The 20,723-nt window shown below is 39.9% G+C and overlaps 1 protein-coding gene across 10 annotated transcripts in view; it reads right to left on the reverse strand.

Annotated features, from left to right (window-relative positions):
* Positions 1 to 20,723, reverse strand: part of ST7 (suppression of tumorigenicity 7) — a 323,008-nt gene that overhangs the window by 105,281 nt on the left and 197,004 nt on the right. For 8 of the 10 annotated variants that reach the window (XM_049894435.1, XM_049894433.1, XM_049894439.1 and 5 more), the window contains exons 4-9: positions 18,654 to 18,708; positions 17,899 to 18,014; positions 12,808 to 12,883; positions 10,699 to 10,767; positions 8,454 to 8,608; positions 6,150 to 6,247 (exon numbers count right to left, since the gene is read on the reverse strand). In XM_049894435.1, coding sequence (XP_049750392.1) covers positions 6,150 to 6,247; positions 8,454 to 8,608; positions 10,699 to 10,767; positions 12,808 to 12,883; positions 17,899 to 18,014; positions 18,654 to 18,708 — 569 coding nt within the window. The remainder of the gene's footprint in view (positions 1 to 6,149; positions 6,248 to 8,453; positions 8,609 to 10,698; positions 10,768 to 12,807; positions 12,884 to 17,898; positions 18,015 to 18,653; positions 18,709 to 20,723) is intronic. The other 2 variants (XM_049894436.1, XM_049894434.1) reach the window with 1 other exon arrangement.

The following is a 20,723-nucleotide window of genomic DNA, read 5'->3' on the forward strand; positions in this document are numbered from 1 at the left end:
TGACTGCAACAATGGGCTCAAGTGTTAACAATTATTGTGAGCATGGTGCAGAACCAGGCAGTGTTTCATTCTGCGGTACATAGGGCTGCTATAAGTCAGAACCGACTCAACAGCACCTAACAACAACATGGACAAAATACTGAACAACACGGGAAGCATCAAAAGAAGATGGAAAGAATACACAGAACCATTGTACCAAAAAGAACTGGTCAATGTACAATTATCTCAGGAGGGGGCATATGATCAAGAACCAATGGTACTGTAGGAAGAAGTCCAGGCTGCACTGAAGATATTGGTGAAAAACAAGGCTACAAGAATTGAAGGAATATCAATTGAGATGTTTCAACAAACAGATGCAACGCTAGAAGTACTCACATGTCTATGCCAAGAAACTTGAAAGACAGCTACCCAGCCAACTGACTGGAAGAGATCCGTATGTGTGCCCATTCCTAAGAAAGGCGGTCCAACAGAATGTGGAAATTACTGAACAATATCATTAATAACACACACAAGTAAAATTTTGCTGAAGATCATTCAAAAACGGTTACAGCAGTACATCGACAGGGAACTGCTGGAAGTTCAAGCCAGATTCAGAAGAGGACGTGGAATAACGGATATCATTGCTGATGTCAGATGGATCTAGGCTGAAATCCTTCTGGCAGAGAATACCAGAAAGATGGTTTCCTGTGTTTTATTGACTATGCAAAGACATTCGACTGTGTGGATCATAACAAATTATGGATAACAATTGCAAAGAATGGGAATTCTAGAACACTTAATTGTGCTCATAAGGAACCTATACATAGACCAAGAAGCAGTCGTTCGAACAGAACAAGGGGATACTGCACGGTTTGAAGGCAGGAAAGGTGTGTCTCAGGGTTGTACCTTTCACCAGACTTATTCAGTCTGTCTGCTGAGCAAATAATCCAAGAAGCTAGACTGTATCAAGAAGAACGTGGCATCAGGATTAGAGGCAGACACACTAAAAATCTGTGATATGCAGATGAAACAACCTTGCTTGCTGAAAGTGAAGAGGGCTTGAAGCACTTACTGATGAAGACCAAAGACTACAGCCTTCACTATGGATTGCACCTCAACATAATGAACAAAAATCCTCACAACTAGACCAACAAGCAACATCATGCAAAAGAGAGAAAAGATTGAAGCTGTCAAGTATTTCATTTTACTTGGATCCATAATCAATGCTCATGGAAGCAGCAGTCAAGAAATCAAACGCCATACTGCACTGAGCAAGTTTCCTGCAAAAGACCTCGTTTAAAGTGTTAAAAAAAAAAGCGAAGATGTGACTTTGGGGACTAAGGCATGCCTGACCCAAGCCATATTTTCAGTTGCTTCCTATGCATGCAAAAGCTGGACAATGAATAAGGAAGAACAAAGAAGAAGTGATAAATTTGAATTACGGTGTTGGTGAAGAATATCGAGTATACCATGGACTGCCAAGGAACAAACAAATCTGTCTTGGAAGAAGTACAGCCATAATGCTACTTGGAAGGATGATAAGATTTCATCTCCCACACTTTGGACATGTTATCAGAAGGGACCTGTCCCTGGATAAGGACATCATGCTTGGTAAAGTAGGGGGTCTGTGAAAAAGAGGAAGCCCTCAAGGAGATGGACAACAGTAGACTCAAACACAGCAACAATTGTGAGGATGGCACAGTACCAGGCAGTGTTTAGTACATAGGATAGCTATGAGTTGGAAGCAGCTTGACAGCACCTAACAATAACAACAATAATAGCCACACCAGGGGAATCCCAAACTACTAACAAGTGGATAAGAACCCAATGTCTGCCCTGAACAGACATACTCTCCTCAAGAATTTCTAGAGAAGTGGCTCTCAACAGGGGGCAATTTTACTCCACAGGGAACATTTAGGGAGCCTAGTGGTTAAGAGCTATGGCTGCTAACCGAAAGGTCGGCAGTTTGAAGCCAGCAGGCGCTCCTTGGAAACTCTATGGGGTAGTTCTAGGGTCGCTATGAGTCAGAATCGACTCGATGGCACTGGGTTTTTTTTTTTTTTTTGTGGCATAGTGGTTAAGAGTTTGGCTGCTAACCAAAAGGTTGGGTGTTCAAATCCACTAGCTGCTCCTTGGAAACCCTATGGGGCAGTTTACTCTGAAAAAAACAAACAAAAAAAAATTTTTTATAGGGTTGCTATGAGTTGAAACCAACTCAATGGCACCTAACAACAACAACGTAATGGAGATATGTTTTGGTTTTCACAACTGGAGAGATGCTACTGGCATCTAGTGGGTAGAAGTTAGAGATACTACTAAATACTAAACATTCTACAACACACAGGAGAGCCCCTCACAACAAAGAATTATCAGGCCTAAAATGTCAATAGTGCTGAGGTTGAGAAAACCTGGTTCAGATCACATGACCTGGAGAATAGGAGCTCTTGGGTTCTTTCTGATGGACAGACCATCACATGCACATGAGTTCTGACTGGGATGGCTAAGGGCCCAGACCGAACAGCCAACAGCCTTATGAATTCTACTCTAAATCCACTCAAACAGGGACAGGGAAAGATAGAAGAACAACTTGAGGTTACATAACAGGTTGAAGTTAAAAAGGAAAGAAGAAATGGCATCATATATCAAATGTTAAAGAGGAAAAATTACCAAAAGTAAGAACCAAGCAAAGAGACTTTCCCTTAAATTTAAGAAAGCAGGAGATGCAACCCTTTACATTTATATTCTATAAATAAAATCGTATAGTAAGGGTCAAAAGTTAGCATGTTCTCCCAGCTCTGCCCACCACCAAAAGTCAGTTAGCAGTAAGCTGCTTCCATTTTCTTGATTGCAAAAGGAGGCCAGTTAATATGCTTTTTGGGAAAACATTCTGGAAATTCAAAATAATTAACGTTTTGCTGTAAAAAAACAACAAAAAACAAACAAGATGCTATGTATCTTGACATAAGGAAGTCAATACATTTTTACCTCATTAATATTTCATTAGATCCATAATGCAATCTTGAGCCATGGAAACAATCAGAATCATTTACAGCTGGCCTTCCCAGAGTTCCCTTTCATTCTCTTTCAGTGTTGTTGTTGTTGTTGTTAGGTGCCGTCGAGTCGGTTCTGACTCATAGCGACCCTATGTACCACAGAAGGAAACACTGCCTGGTCCTATGCCATGTGCTTGTAATTGCTGTTATGCTTGAGTCCATTGTTGTAGCCACTGTGTCAGTTCAACTTGTTGAGGGTCTTCCTCATTTTCTTTGACCCTCTACTTTAGCCAGCATGATGTCCTCCTCCAGGGACTGATCCCTCCTAACAACATGTCCAAAGTATGTAAGACGCAGTTTCACCATCCTTGCTTCTAAGGAGCGTTCTGGTTGTACTTCTTCCAACACAGATTTCTTCGTCCTTTCGGCAGTCCATGGTATATTCAATATTCTTCACCAATACCACAATTCAAAGGCGTCAATTCTTCTTTGGTCTTCCTTATTCATTGTGCAGCTTTCCTGTGTATATGATGTGATTGAAAACACCATGGCTTGGGTCAGGCAAACTTTAGCCTTCAAGGTGACATCTTTGCTTTGCAACACTTTAAAGAGGTCTTTTGCATCAGATCCGCCCGATGCAATGCATCTTTTGATTTCTTGACTACTGCTTCCAGGGTGTTGCTTGTGGCTCCAAGTAAAGTGAAATCCTTGACAACTTCAGTCTTTTCCCCGTTTATCGTGATGTTGCTTATTGGTCCAGTTGTGTGGATTTTTGTTTTTTTTATGTTGAGGTGTAATCCATACTGAACACTGTGGCCTTTGATCTTCATCAGTAAATGCTTCAAGTCCTCTTCACTCTGAGCAAGCAAGGCTGTGCCATCTGCTTAATGCAGGTTGTTAATGAGTGTTCCTTCAATCCTGATGGCCTGTTCTTCTTCATATAGTCCAGCTTCTCCGAGAAGCTCTCTTTCAGTATCTCTCACAAGTTAACAGTTTTCCCTTGAAAGCATTTCCAGAAGCAGTTAAAAAACAAACACACAAACAAAAACAACTATGCTTTCTATGTGGAAGGCATTCTGACTCCAGCATTTCCACTTCCACATTAAAATCTGCTCTAGGAAAGTTATGCATTTACACGAATGCATATGGGGAAAGGATGGCTGTATCTGAATGAAATATTAGGTGCTCCTGCCTAAGTGCTTCGTCACCAGGCTGCCTGCAGACCACTGTGCTGTTTTATCAGGGGAAGTTTTCCAGCAAGACGGTTTATGTGCATGTTGTAAAGGGAGTGAATCTCTCAGTGAAGTCCCCATTTATGACCTCAGATGGGTCAAAGGGTGAGGCCCCACCAACAACCATCTTCTGCAAGGCTGGGACCAAGTGCTTCTTTAACAGAAACATGAGTCCTCTCCATTCTCTCTTCCATTTGGGGTGAGGGGATTGATTAAGGAGTTTCTGAAGGAATTAGCACTGTTGTGGATTGAATTGTGTCCTTCCCAAAATGTGTATCAACTTGGCTAGGCCTTGATTCCCAGTATTGTGTGACTGTCTACCATTTTGCAATCTGATGTGATTTTCCCATGTGTTATAAATCCTACCTCTATGATGTTAATGAGGCAAGATTAGAGGTAGTTATGTTAATGACGCAGGACTCAATCTACAGGATTAGGTTGTATTTTGAGTCACTGTCTTTTAAGATATAAAAGAGAGAAATAAGCAGAGAGACATGGGGACCTCATACCACCAAGAAAGCAGCACTGGGAAGAGAACACATCCTTTGGACCTGGGGTCCCTGCTCTGAAAAGCTCCTAGATCAGAGGAAGATTGATAACAAGGACTTTCCCCCAGAACTGACAGACAGAGAAAGTCTTCCCCTGGAGCTGGCACCCTAAATTCGGACTTCTAGCCTCCTAGACTAAATTTCTGTTTGTTAAAGCCATCCACTTGTAGTATATCTGTTATAGCAGCACTAGACAACTAAGACAAGCACTTTGAGTATTTCTCTTCAAAACACATCTCCACCATGTCTGACAGTGTCCTTCACAGGACTGTTCTGGAGTCTCTGGTGGCACAAAGAGTTAAGCTACTAACCAAAATGTTGGTGGTTGGAAACCACCAGGATGTCCCTTGGAAGAAAGGCCCAGTAATCTATTTCCAAAAAATCAGTCACTGAAAACCCCATGGTGCACAGTTCTGCTCTGAAACACACAGGGAAGCCATGAGTCAGAATGGACTCGATGGTAGCTGGTGGTGGTTTTCAAACTCACAAGCTGAGAATTTTATCTCGTCCCTTTATAATGAGCAGTTATCTATGTCTCCTAATTCAGGGAGATGGTAGAAGAACAAAATGTTGACAGAGGTTTTCTGAGATTGTTTTTAAAAGGGAAATGGCTTAAAAGTAGAATTCATTCTGGTATCAGTTCCTTTATGAAAAGTATTTTTTATGTAAATGTGTAAGTAACAGCTCCTCAACTGGTTTCCCTTAAAAGCACTGTTTTGATTTAAAGCCATATAATAATAACCACCCTTGGTTTGCTTTAAAAATTCTCACCTATTCTCTCTTTTCTTAATTCTCACATTTACTACCAATAATAAACACCCTGACTCAAGGAAGGATCTAGGAAAATATATAAAATGACTATAATAGAATTAGCTCATACTTTTTTTTTTTTTTACTATTAAAGGTATTTTTTTATACTATTAAAGGTGAGGGTAGCAAGTTGACCCTGAGTTTATTCAAATCTTCCTAACAACCATACAGAAAATACTAGTTAGCTAAAACGGCTAAGCTGATTCATGGCTTCTGGCTATAGCCCCCAAAGTTTGATAATAAGGGCATTTACTGAGATTTTTTTATACACTAGTCATTCTATTAAAAGCTTTGCATGTATTTTCTCATTTAATCCTCACAACAATCTTAGGAAGGAAGTTTTAAGATTGTTATTCTTATCCCTATTTTACAGATGAGGAAACTAAGGCACAGAAAGGTTGAGTGACTTGCTCAAAATCACTCAACTAGTATGTCAGGGGCTAGGGCTGAGCCCCAGACAGTCTGGCTCGGGAGACCACGGGGCCACCACAGCAGCACTGGTACTCTTTACTATGGTTGCTTACAGGGCTCCTCCTTCTCTAAATCAGATGCACTGCCACTGATCCCCAACACAAATTCAAACTCACATCTCTCATCATTTTCACTGCTTCCCTGGTCCTCCCAAGTCGTCTGGCACACATTGCTAGCCTTCTTTTGATGTAGACCAAGACATTGGTGTCTCGTCCTAAAGAGGGAGATAGGAAAGACCAAGGTTTTAAAAAAAAACATTAACTTTCAGCTGAGCAGCAAGAGAAAATACAGAGGTCGATTTACCATGCCCTTAAAGGAACATCCCAGAGAGAAAAGACTGCTCTTTTGGCCCATCCTTATTGCCAGGAGCACTGACAACTGTGTTAATAGTTGGATGGCTACAGCGTGAAGTCAAAATACTTAGAATTGCAAAGGTCAATTCACATGATTAGTGACCTAATTCATGCTTTTGAGTTAGGATGTTGGGTATTTGATAAATAAAATCATCTGCCACAAAGTGCTGAGAAACTGAACATCTCCACTCTGTGTCCAGTTTCCCAGGAAGAATTTTGCATTCTTCGAGTGTGCGTGGTTTTGGTAAAGATGCAAGGAGGTGAATCTCAGGTTGCATCCTGATGAACTATTTTTTTTTCTTCTTGACATTAACTCTGGAGAAGCCTCATCTTGAACTTCTGTTTTATATTATTCTTTCCCTAACAGTAGTGACATCATAATCATCTCCAGGTCCCCAAAGCAGTCTACTTTAGATGGCAATAGAACACATTCCAGACATGACAATAGGGTATGCAACAAAATGAAAAACTACCCTAGTGTTACAGAGAAAGCATTGACAAGCTAAATAGTTATAACAACAGTCACCAAAAAGGCTCTTAAAAAATACATTAACAACTTCTTATCTTAATCTTTTATTATTTAATTATATGTCTTTTTGGATATGTTTCCAGACCAGTGAGAATATGCATGTGTTTAATCCTCAATAAAATTACCATGTTTTAGAAAAATATGACACACCTGTTATAGATTAAGTATATGTATACTATGCAGCCATTAAAAGATGTTAAGACTAAAGTCCTAACATTTCAAGTTTTAAACAATGAGAACAAGATGTGTGTAAGAAAATTTGTCAAGTACCTACAAATTATTTTAAAGATTCGATTATATTTTTTGGATAGATTTAGGCAACAGGTTGAAAGGATTTAATTTTGAAAAGAAAAAAATAAGAAAGAAATTCTTGAGCTGTATAATAGGTTATGTAATTTTAGGTATTGATTCTCATTTCGTTTACCAAATAGACATTTACTGCAGAAGTTTTCAAAATTCACTGTGCTATCCTGAGTACTTTATTTTTTTAAGAGTGAGGAATAGATGGTGACTAGAGACTTGCTTAACAGATATACTCATTGCAAATAAAAAGAAAAACCTCTGTGTTGACAGGTTGTGTGGACACACTCATTCACATAAAAGCTATAGTCCAAAGGCCTATGGCACCTGAGTCATAGGGACTAATGCATTTAGCTTCTACACCAAATCCAAATTTAAAACTAAAATTTAATTTTATAATCCCAAATAAGAATGAGATGCAAGATTATTCTCCAATTTGCAGGAGAGAGCAATGAGATGAGAGCAAGACCACATAAAAGAAACAGTCTAATTTTTTGATGAATGATGAAAACACAAAACACCTCTCCCACCCACCAAGGAATGCTAAATTTTGTTTAAACAACAAAGCGACTAGTCAAGGGGCTCAGGGAGTTCCAGAAATGACTTTGTTGTCTTGTTTCTGTAACACTCCCTCAAAATATCACTGACTCTGTTTAGTGGACTGAAGTGAAAGAGTTATCTTAAATAAAGAAGTCCTTATTTTTAAAATCAAATAAGAAAATAATTAGGAATCCTAGCTCTTCCTCTCAGGAAGCCAACCCTAATGTTTCTTAAATGTGAGCTAAATGCTGCGACAATCACCAGTAACTGCTATGTTCTTAATTGTCTTATTTCAACCCATGCTGTAGAAGACCCATAAGAGAAAACCTTTTGGTAACACTGACACTAATTTAAGTCCTATTTCCCAACTAGGACTTAAAATTCTGGGACAGAGAAGCAACTAATGAACAGAAATATGCAGGAATTCTGAGAAGAAAAAAAGGTACCATTCAAGGTTATTATCACCTATTTCTGAGGTTAGGAATCTGCAGGCAGAAAAGGGAATCGGAACATAAGCAGTAATGAAGCTATAAGTTAACTGCACAACAAGTGCCCTTACTGGACAGAAAAACAAAAACAAGAAAGCCCATCCTGGTTCTCTCCTAAGAGAATTATATTTGAACTGGCCTGAAAATTTGCTCTCATTAATTATTTCATAATTCTGATCCCCCAGTGCATCAACCTGGAGGAAACCTTACTATGTTGGGCTTCATACTGGGATCCGTGGTGCTGTAGCTGCTGAGAACGCCGGTAACAGCCATCTCCAGCTTTCAGGGCCTGCTTAAATAGCTTTTCCGCTTCAGCAATGGTTGTTGCTTCCTCTTCAGCCAAGAGAATATACGCAGTTGCACACCTGTCCATTCAGATAATAAAAATGAATTACAAATTCAAGAGCATTGTAATAGGGGGCAAGTAGGAGTGCATGCAGAAGGGTAAGGAGTTACACCAGAACATGCAGAGTGGCCAACCGATTCATGCACCCCTGTTTGTAGTTGCTGACACAAAGTAATGGCACAAAAGAAACATCTGTATTTTAGCTTGAGTGGTAGGATGTGTAGTGTTAGGAGCATGGGCTCTGGAGTCACACAGGCCTAAGCTCCCATCTGCACTCCACCCCTTATTAGATTGGGCAAGTTTTTACTCTGCCTCCCTGATGGAGAGCAACATGAGGCCCATTTGTTCCCAGTGCTGTCGTGAAGGCTAAGTAAGGTGATGCCTGTGAAATCCTCAATACGGTAATAAGCCTGTAGTACGTGCTCAATAAATGTCAAGTAATGATGGTGACGAAAATAAGTTAAATGTCTCATTCTGACATCAAAGTTAGAGGTACTATATATAAGTTTACCTCTGTTTACTAAACAGATTCTCTTCAATCTATAGACTCTTTCAGAGTGAGAAATTCATTAAGTCAAGTAAGTTACTCATTCAAAACAAACAAACAAAGCCAAAACCAGTGCTTCCCCATCTCATTGCCAGTTGCACTGGATTTTCTGTTCCAGAGAAGAACACTAGAAGAACCTACAGCTAAAAACATGATCCAGCTACATAGCTAAGAAAAATGAAATCTCATGCCTTTACCAACAATAGCTATCACTTGTTGCTCAGTATAGATTAAACACTGCATCAGGCACTTAACATGTATCATTTCCTATAATCCTTTCAACAACCCCCTAAGGTAGGAAGCCAGGAAGGATGTGATGCTAACTAACAAACAAGGGGAGCAATTGGAAATTTAAACCTTCCAAATTATACAAGGAACAATCCAGTGCCAAAGAGAGGAGATGTAATAGGGAAATGGTGAGGCCAGAAGAGACTGCATAGGCCCTGATCCGCACTGGGTCCCTTCGCTTTCTTTCTTCTCCACTGCCTCTCTTGTGGCCATCTCCCTACTTAATCTGAACCTCCAGCAGACCACAAAACAGAAAATAAACAGAAAGCAAATCCGAATGTTATTTTTACTATTTATTAACCATAACAGCCAGTAGGAAAAGAAGGTTGAATTCACAGCTAATGTGAGGTTTGGGGTTGCCAGTTACTCATGGAGCCCTGGTGGCCGAGTGGTTAAGAGCTCGGCTGTTAACCAAAAGGTTGGCAGTTTGAACCCACCAGCTGCTCCTTGGAAATCCTATGGGGCAGTTCTACTCTGTCCTATAGAGTCGCTGTGAGTCAGAATAGACTTGACAGCAATAAGAGAGAAGGGAGAGTTAGTCTTAGCCTTGAGGATGGGTCTTGAAAGTTCTTTTGCCAATTCCTCTAATTTCAGGCAGGACTGATCAGTGGGGTTTTAAATTGAATGTGCTGAGGTACGGAGAAAAATGTCCAGGAGAAAAGGCTGTAAAATCAATTACCATGGAGGGCAGCGGATATGACTTGGAGAGAACAATAATGATGCTGAAACTGCCCAGAGACTCACTGAAAAAAATAACTGACACAGGCATCAGAAGAGATTCTTAAGGCTTCAGTCCCAACATATAAATACGGGTCAAGGATAACAAAGTGAAAGTTGAGATTATAATACTGAAAGGTAGATACAATAACAGAGGAATAACTGTAAGATTGTAATTGGTAGGCTGGGAACTCAAGACTGGATGGGGCTAGCTTGCTTACTCTATTTAGATTTCAAATGGGTCATCTTAGGAGGAGAGGCAGAGTAGTACTACCTGCCAAGAAAACATACATCTGTGTGGAAATTCATGAGTCTGGGGTAGAAGCATGCTAAGAGCTTGTGAATGAAGGAAAAAGGAGAGCAACAGAAGTGCTGATGGTTGGAGAATACTGAACAGACTGCTAAGCTCAATGGAAGACATAGATGATGCATCCTTGTCACAACACAATATACATATGGAAGCAAGAAAGTATGGTGATGGGGGAGTCAACCATCCAGACATCAGCTAGAAGTCTCGTTTGGTTAGAAGTAGGGCACGAGACGGGTCCTTGACTTACTTTGGTAACAATTTTATCTCCCAGATGGTAGAGGAAGCAATTAGGGGAACTTCAACTCTGGACCTAATTCTGAAGAAAAAAATAGTTGGTGAAATGAAAATTGATAGGAACATTCAGAGAGTTACTATGTGATTCTGGAGTTCAGGGTAATCAAAGAGGGGAAAGTGGACTTCAGAAATTTGAAGAAAAGAGGCATGATTCAATGGCATGAGATTCAGAAGAAAAAATGGTTTAAGAGGGTTGGGCAGTTTCCAAATGTGTATTTGTAACTGCAGTAACAAATGAGCTTCTAAGGAAGAAAAGAGGAACCAGTATGGCTGCCCAGAGATCTCTCACAAGGTGACGGTTTTAAAGGACATGTAGAAAAGATGAAAAGAAGGGCATGTAATGAAGGACTGTAAGAGGGTGGAATGAACTTATACAGTAGTGTCAGGGGAGCTGAAGTTTTCAATTAGCTGAACTTGCAAAATGAAATAAAACATAATGCTAAAGACAACCATCTAGTCCCTGTTTATAAATTGCATTTAAGACCCCAGCACCACCTCCCTTTTCTCCAAGACCACCACAAAAACAAATAAGCAAAAAAAGACAAACACCACAAGAATGACATCAAAATGAGGACGGTTTATAGTTAATAGCAGTGCGTGATAAACAGAAAGCAAACCTCTAACTACTATTTTGTTCCTGACTTCTCCATCAAGGAAAAGGATCATCAGATGGAACAGGAGAGAAGAAATCAAACTCTAAAATGGGTAGAAAGATGTAAGATAGCAATTGACTGATCTATTCTAAATGAATTAGTAAAAATGGGATGGGCAAATTAGATCCCAGGAAACCAACAGACCTTCCAGACAGGTCACAGAATTGCTCTGTGGATAGTTGAGGAATCATGAAGAGTAAAGAGGTACCAAAAGATGAGATGACAAATGTAGCATAAATATTCAAAATGGGGAAGAAGGCAGAACTTCCCAAACTATAGAACAGTGATTTGGAAAGATACTCTAATGGATTATTAAATGGAACCACTTTGAAAAGAAAGTAGTGATCACTAGAAGCCAGCTTAAACTCACTAAGAATAAGCAAATCAGGCTGTGTTAGCTTAATTGACTCTAACAGAGCCACTATACATTAAAGATCCATAGCTACAACTGACATTCTCAAGATCAAAATGGAGAAATACAGGCTGAATCACAATGTAACTGGGTGGCTGAGTAACTGGCTGAACAATACCAAAGGATGGTGATTCATGAGGACATGAGCCTAGAGGGTAGCTTCTATATGTCATGTCACAGGTGTCTCTCTCTGGCCCTGATGTTGTTTATCAGAAATATGGATGACATACAGAAGGCAGGCATGTCAAATTTTTAGGTGACAAGAAACTGGAAAATAAATATGTTGCATGATAGATCAGAAACCAAACTGATCAACAGGTTACAATGACAGGGTTTCCAACCCTCAAGTGAATCTTTTCTTTTTTCTCGTAAAATAGTTTAACAATGACCACTTGGCAGGGATTTTGGGGAGGTGATTCAAGCACCAGATGGGTGCTTGAGCGAAATGACCTTTAAGGTCCCTGCCAACCCTGAGTTTTTATGACTCCAATTTTAAGAATCTTTCTCATTTCCTAGCCTTCCTTGGGAAGCTAGAGGAAGTTCAACAATAGTAAAGACAGTATTTTCTCTTATCTTTGTCTTGATTTTGAAATATTTTGAAAACGTTAGGGTTTCTTTTCTTTTTTACCTCCTGTCTTTATTATATTTCTCCCACTAGCGGAGGTTCTACGTAGAAAACTTGATGGCACAGATGAGCATTCTACATCTGGAAAAATTTCTCTGTCAAAATGTTTTAGATATGTAAGGAGCTGTATTTATTTTACGTCCTCACAATATCCCAGGGACAGCCCTTGAAGGGTTTAATTTAGGGTCACAGCAAAGCCACTGAATTGCTCTCTAAAATGACTAAAACCACTTCCACACAGCTGTCCTTCATAAAAACAATAATAATAATAAAGTAATACTCCCCAAAATAATCCTCAAGTTTGAGTTGCAACTGAACACATTCAGCAAAGGATGAGACTTTCTTTTTAAAAGCAAGATTTCCCCCACTTACTCATTTATTTCCAAGGCTTCATGAGCTGCAGAAATCCTAGCTTGGGGGTTTCTCTCTCGCCAGGCTTTCTGCATTACTATTTTAGAAAAAGAGAAAAAAGCATTTCAGTCATCACACATCATGAGGAAGACTCAATGGCAGGATGACAGCTAAATTAATAGCTTTCAGCTTGATTTACAAGAGAATATTTCACTTATGAAGAGGGTCAACGCCAATCTCCAAAGACACACAAATATATCCTAATTTGCTATTCCACTGTTCTTCAATTGCTAATATAAAAATTCTGTGCTCGTAAAACGATAGAATTAAATCAAAAACTAAAAAACCAAGGAAAGAAAAGGCACTCTAACAGAGCTTTTATATTTCTTTTGCTCATTAAAGTGCATTTGCTGTTAGAGAACATATATTTTTTCTTTTTCTTTTTAATCGGAGTGTGTGTGTATATATATATATATAAAAAACACAGAACATTTGCCATTTCAACATTTTTCACATGTATAATTCAGTGACGTAATGTTTACCATGTTGTTCAACCATCACCATTATCCATTTCCAAATTTTTCCACCACCCTTAAGAGAAGCTCAGTGTCCACTAGGCAATAAGTTTCCCATTTCCCCTCCCTCCTGCCCTTGATAACCACTAATAAACTTTTTTGCCTATTCTAGATAGTTCACATAAGTGGGAACACAAAATATTTGTCCTTTTGTGATGGACTTATTTCACTTGGAAACCCTGATGGCATAGTGGTTAAGTGCTTATGGCTGCTAACCAAAAGCTTGGCAGTTCGAACCCACCAGGTGCTCCTTGGAAACTCTATGAGGAAGTTCTACCCTGTCTTACAGGGTCACTACGAGTCCAAATTGATTCAACGCCAAGGGGTTATTTCATTCAGCATAATTTTACACATTTTTGAGATGACATTGCTACTAATCTCTAACTTCCTTCCATTTAGACAGAGCATCACTACTATCTGTCATTTTCCTGAGCACTTGCTGCAGGCTCTACATATTACACCATTTTGAAACCCCTTGAAGAATTATGAGCTGGGTCAGAAAAAAAATGCTTGAGGCTTTTGCTTAACCTGTGTTCCTGCTCCCAGAATGTACCTGCAGACCCAGGTTTTGTGTATCAGTTTCTGAACAAATCATGGGAAGCTCAGTTGCTTAGAATATTTATTGTACTATGGTTTTCTACAACGGCAAAGAGTACCTTTTAAAAATGAGTATCAATCTCCTTATTTAATATGTTTTATAAATTCAGATTTTATAAATCAGCTTCATAAGAATTTATAGATATTCCTTTTTAAAAAAGATTTGTTTAGCTATTTACTTTGCATAATTTTGATACTATAAAAGTATCAGAAGGGTTATTTGGAACTTGAGCAGTGTGAAAAGAAAGGCTCTAAGAAATGGTAACCAGGGTCTCTGTTAGGACGGAAACAAATATGGCCTTCACCAGCTGACGCCATATCCCTATTCAATGCTACTCAACCTATATGTTGTTGTTAGGTGCTGTCCAGTTAATTTTCGGCTCAGAGCAACCCCGAGTGACACAGTAGAACTGCCCCAGATGGTTTTCTAGGCTGTAATCTTTATGGGAGCAGATTGCCAGGTCTTTCTCCCTCAGAGTTGCTGGGTGGGTTTGAACTGTCAACCTTTCAGTTAACACCCAAGTGCTTATCTGTTGCACCACCAGGGCTCCTTGTGAACCTGTATTTAGGCATATAAATCACACTAAAATATATTCAATAATCATTTTAATTCACTGAATCCCCATTTCTAACTAGAATATTATCACTGAGACAAGACTCTTTCTTCTATCTCAGCCATGTTTCTTTTTTTTTTAACTTTTATTAAGCTTCAAGTGAACGTTTACAAAGCCAATCAGTCTGTCACATATATGTTTACATACATCTTACTCCGTACTCCCACCTGCTCTTCCCCTATTGAGTCAGCCCTTTCAGTCTCTCCTTTCGTGACAATTTTGCCAGCTTCCCTCTCTCTCTATCCTCCCATCTCTCCTCCAGACAAGAGCTGCCAACACACTCTCAAGTGTCCACCTCATATAATTAGCTCACTCTTCATCAGCATCTCTCTCCCACCCGCTGACCACTCCCTTTCATGTCTGATGAGTTGTCTTTGGGGATGGTTCCTGTCCTGTGCCGACAGAAGGTCTGGGGAGCATGGCCGCCGGGATTCCTCTAGTCGCAGTCAGACCATTAAGTATGGTCTTTTTATGAGAATTTGGGGTCTGCAACCCACTGATCTCCTGCTCGCTCAGAAGTTCTCTGTTGTGCTCCCTGTCAGGGCAGTCATCGATTGTGGCCGGACACCAACTAGTTCTCCTGGTCTCAGGATGATGTAGGTCTCTGGTTCATGTGGCCCTTTCTGTCTCTTGGGCTCCTAGTTGTCGTGTGACCTTGGTGTTCTTCATTTTCCTTTGCTCCAGGTGGGTTGAGACCAATTGATGCATCTTAGATGGCGGCTTTTTAGCATTTAAGACCCCAGACGCCACATTTCAAAGTGGGATGCAGAATGTTTTCATAATAGAATTATTTTGCCAATTGACTTAGAAGTCCCCTCAAACCATGTTCCCCAGACACCCGCCCCTGCTCCGCTGACCTTTGAAGCATTCATTTTATCCCGGACACTTCTTTGCTTTTGGTCCAGTCCAATTGAGCTGACCTTCCATGTATTGAGTGTTGTCTTTCCCTTCACCTAAAGCAGTTCTTATCTACTGATTAATCAATAAAAAACCCTCTCCCTCCCTCCCTCCCCGCCTCGTAACCACAAAAGTATGTGTTCTTCTCAGTTTTTAGTATTTCTCAAGATCTTATAATAGTGGTCTTATACAATATTTGTCCTTTTGCCTCTGACTAATTTTGCTCAGCATAATGCCTTCCAGGTTCCTCCATGTTATGAAATGTTTCACAGATTTGTCACTGTTCTTTATCGATGCGTAGTATTCCATTGTGTGAATATACCACAATTTATTTACCCATTCATCCGTTGATGGACACCTTGGTTGCTTCCAGCTTTTTGCTGTTGTAAACAGAGCTGCAATAAACACGGCTGTGCATATATCTGTTTGTGTGAAGGGATTTCTGGGTTGTATGGTAGTTCTATTTCTAACTGTATAAGATAATGCCAGATAGATTTCCAAAGTGGTTGTACCATTTTACATTCCCACCAGCAGTGTATAAGGGTTCCAATCTGTCCGCAGCCTCTCCAACATTTATTATTTTGTGTTTTTTGGATTAATGCCAGCCTTGTTGGTGTGAGATGGAATCTCATCGTAGTTTTAATTTGCATTTCTCTAATGGCTAATGATGGAGAGCATTTTCTCATGTATCTGTTGGCTGCCTGAATATCTTCTTTAGTGAAATGTGTATTCATATCCTTTGCCCACTTCTTGATTGGGTTGTTTGTCTTTTTGTGGTTGAGTTTTGACAGAATCATGTAGATTTTAGAGATCAGGCGCTGGTCTGAGATGTCATAGCTGAAAATTCTTTCCCAGTCTGTAGGTGGTCTTTTTACTCTTTTGGTGAAGTCTTTAGATGAGCATAGGTGTTTGATTTTTAGGAGCTCCCAGTTATCGGGTTTCTCTTCATGAAATGTTTTTTTTGACAATGAATGTGATACCACTCCTCTTCAGTCTATCATTTCCAGCAGAGTAGGCCATATGATTGTCTGATTCAAAATAACCAATTCCAGTCCATTTGTAGCTCACTAATGCCTAGAATATCAGTCTTTACGTGTTCTATTTCATTGTTGAAGACTTCCAGTTTTCCTAGATTTATACTATGTACTTTCCACATTCTGATTATTAATGGATATTTACAGCTGTTTCTTCTCATTTTGAGTCTTGCCACATCAGCGTACGAAGATCCTGAAAGCTTGACTCCATCCGAGTCATTAAGGTCTACTCTGCTTTACGGAGGCAGCTCTGCCCCAGTTGTCTTTTGAGTGCCTTCCAAAATGAGGGGCTTGTCTTCTAGCACTATATCAGACAAATGTTTCGCTGCTATTCACAAGGTTTTCATTGGCCAGTTTTTTTTAGAAGTCATCATGTCCTTCTTAACAGTCTGTCTTAGTCTGGAAGCTCCGCTGAAACCTGTCCACCATGGGTGTCCCTGCTGGTATTCGAAATATTGGTGGTAGCATAGCTTCCAGCATCACAGCAACATGAAAGCCACCACAGTAAAGGCTGGCAAACAAGTGGTAGGAAGACTGCGTCTGGACAGGTCCCAAGGGGTCCGAGAAAGCAGGAGCTTGTCAGTGCCTGACTCTGGCTTTTCAGCTCCTCCTGGTCCACTGCGGAAGACATCACCGAATCCCACCAAGACTATGCCAAATGTTGTAGAGAAAATACTCTCCGATTCTCTCGGTGGCTGCGGGCGGCCCGGGAGGCGGTGCCGCCCCCTGCCCGCGGACTCCTCAGCTCAGCCGGCCGCCGACCCGCCGGCCCCTGGCAGCTGCTGAGGCCACCGGCGTGGGAGCGGCGGGCCGGGGCGTCGGCGGAGGCTGGAGTGGGCGCAGCGGCGACCGCCATGGCGTTCCTAAGACTCCGCGACCAGGTAGGTGAGGGGCGACGGAGGGGCAGCCTCAGCCATGTTTCTTTAATATGTAAATTCAAATCATGCATTTTTTAAAAATCCCACTTAAAAATTATAATGAGTGAACTTTTTTCAGGAGGTCTGATACTTCATTGTGATAAAGCCTTTAAGGAGCCGAATTCTGGGTGTTACTAGTCAATCTCCAATTTAATATTTTATTTATTGAGGTTTTTATAGAATAAACCAAAACAAAAAACCAAACCCATTGCCGTCGAGTTGATTCCGACTTATTGTGACCCTACAGAACAGAGTAGAAAGAACTGTTCCACATGGTTTCCAAGGAGCGGCTGGTGTATTCAAACTGTTGACCTTTCTGGTTAGCAGTCAAGCTGTTAACCACTGTACCAGTCAACCTCCAATTTACTATTTTATTCATTGAGCTTTTTATAAGACAGATATTCTAAAAGTGGAAACTCTGATAGTTAAACAAACAAACAAAAGCCTCCCACTCAGCCACTATCTGAAGTTTCCATACTTGCATCTGCAGGACGCATATGGTCGGAGTCACAAGTAAAGAATGTCTGGTGGTCCTGGGCAGAGAGATTCATGTCATAGTAAGTCAGAGGCTCTCGTCCTGTCACCCAAGTGTACCTAGGGAAGGGAAATAAAACGGTTGAACACTTTTAAGAGAAGAAGACCAACAAAATATTAAGCTGCATAGGAATTGAAAAATAAACCATTAACTATGTACTAAAACAGTTTTGCTAAAGGATACAAAATGCATATATATATATTTTTAAATCATCCTATTTTCCCTTCAGGAAGTATCTCAGGAGGAAAAAAGGAGGCATTTCTCCCTAAATTTCTGTCTTAAAAATTTACTAGCACCAGATAATGAAAACCTTCTGTAATTAGTACTATAAATAGATGTTTCTCAAGAAACTATGACAATTCTGATTTGCCTAATTATTTTGCTAAATTAAATTCCAACATAACTTCTGTGACATTTTTATAACCATGTTCCAAGCAAGTTTCAAAATGTTTTGATTCTTTGAAAAGAGTAAGTGTAATAGAAAAATTCTAAAAATGTACATTTTTGTTCATTATCTCAATGCCAATGATAATGTATGTATAAAACAGAAATACCAAAACATTTGAGGATAGTATCAAAAAACGGAAGAACTAAACAGACTGTTGCAATGGCCTCTAAATGAACCGGCAAAAACATTTGCTGCTGTCTTTGCTCTCTGAACCAGATCTATTTGTTTTCCAAGCTGTCAAAATACTTACCGATTATATTCAGCACCTCTAAACAAATTTAGTGGATTTCGCCATACTTTGCATTCTGCAACAAAGAGAAACATGAAAATGTTACACATAAGTTCAGAAACCCTAAAAGTTAATTAACTCAGCAAAACACCCTTCCTGGCCATTTGATAAGATAATTTTATTCTTCACCCCACGTAGAAGATCTCTGGGTGGTTAGTCAGGAAATGTGGCTTAGACACCAGGGCTTGTAAAAAGTTCCACCTAATCTCTCTGGGCCTGAGTTTCCTCATTTGCTAAATCAACATACATGCCAAAATCAGCTAGTTCCTAACTTCTGTGGTCATTTCAGGAGGTCTGACAGATTTTATGAGTTTATTTCTGAAATAACAGCTAGAAGGTAAAGGTTTAGGTAGAAGCAAAACCAGTTTGTTTTTTATACATACCCAGGAGTGGAACTGCTGATATGGTAATGCCAGCAGCATCACCATTTGAAGTTTCCACCAGCAGTGGATGAGGGCTCCAATTTATTCACACCTTAGCCAACATTTGTTATTTTCTGTTTTTCTGTTAAGCCATGTGGGTGTGAAGTGGTATTTCACTGCAGTTTTGATTTACATTTCCCTGATGACTATAATTAGCACCCTGGTGGCACAGTGGTTAAAAGCTGGGCTGCTAACAAAAAGGCTGGCAATTCAAATCTACCAGCTGCTCCTTGGAAACCCCATGGGGCAGTTCTACTTTGTCCTATAGGCTGGCTGTAAGTCAGAATTAACTCGACAGCAATGAGTTTTTTAGTTTAATGACCAGTGATGTTCAGCATGTTTTCATGCACTTATGGGCCATTTGTATAACTTCTTTGATGAAATGTCTATTCAAGTTGTTAGCTCATTTTTCTATTGGGTTGTCCTTTTGTCTTTGATTATAGGATGTCTTAGTCATCCAGTGCTGCTGTAACAAATATCACAAGTGGATGGCTTTAACAAAGAGAAATTTATTCTCTCACAGTCTAGTAGGCTACAAGTCCAAATTCAGGGCATCAGCTTCTGGGGAAGGCTTGCTCTCTCTGTTGGCTCTGAAGGAAGGTCCTACTCGTCAATTTTCCCCTGGACTAGGAGCTTCTCTGTGCAGGAACCCTGGGTCCAAAGGATGCGCTCTTCTCCTAGTGCTTCTTTCTTAGTGGTATGAGGTCTTCCCTCTTCCCCCGCTCTGCTCCCTTCCCATTTCTTTCAGCTTTTGTAAGATAAAAGGTTGTACAGGCCACACCCCAGGGAAACTTCCTTTACTTTGGATCAGGGATATGACCTTAGTAAGAGTGTTAAAATCCCACCATAATCCTCTTTAACATAAAATTACAATCACAAAATGGAGGACAAGCACATAATTCTGGGAATCATGGCCTAATCAAGTTGACACATATTTTGAGGGGACACAATTCAATCCACGACATAGGATTTCTTTATTTATTCTGGATATATAGGGCCACTATGAGTTGGAATTGACTTGACAGCAGTGGGTTTGGTTTTTTTTTTTTTATTAATCCCTTATGTGATATACGATTTCCAAATATTTTCTCCCATTCTGTGGGTTGTCTTTTCACTTTTTTTTTGACAATGTTCTTTGAAACATCAAAGTTTTTAATTTGACAAATTCCAATTTATCTGTTTTTCCTTTTGTTGCTCATGCTTTTGGTGTCATACCTAAGAATCCATGGCTAAATCCAAGGTCCTGAAGATTTACTCCTTGTTTTCTTCTAAGAGTTTGATAGTTCTAGCTCTTATATTTAGGTCATTGATCCACTTTGAGTTAGTTTCTGTATACGTAGGAGTCCAGCTTCATTGTTATGCATGGGAAATCCAGTTGTCCCAACACTATTTACTGAAGAGACTATTCTTTCCCCACTGAATGGACCTGACAACCTTATCAAAAATCAACTGGCCATAGTTGTGTGGGTACTCCAAATGCATTCTTAAAATAATTTCATACAAGATAAGTTAAACTTAAGCTCTAGAGCATAATATGTGAAGACCCTTAGACTCTTAATTAGGGTCTATACAAATACTGATTTTGTGATAATTCAGCAGAGCCCAGATT

Source organism: Elephas maximus, chromosome 8, assembly GCF_024166365.1.
Source record: "Elephas maximus indicus isolate mEleMax1 chromosome 8, mEleMax1 primary haplotype, whole genome shotgun sequence".
Taxonomy (NCBI): Eukaryota; Metazoa; Chordata; class Mammalia; order Proboscidea; family Elephantidae; genus Elephas; species Elephas maximus.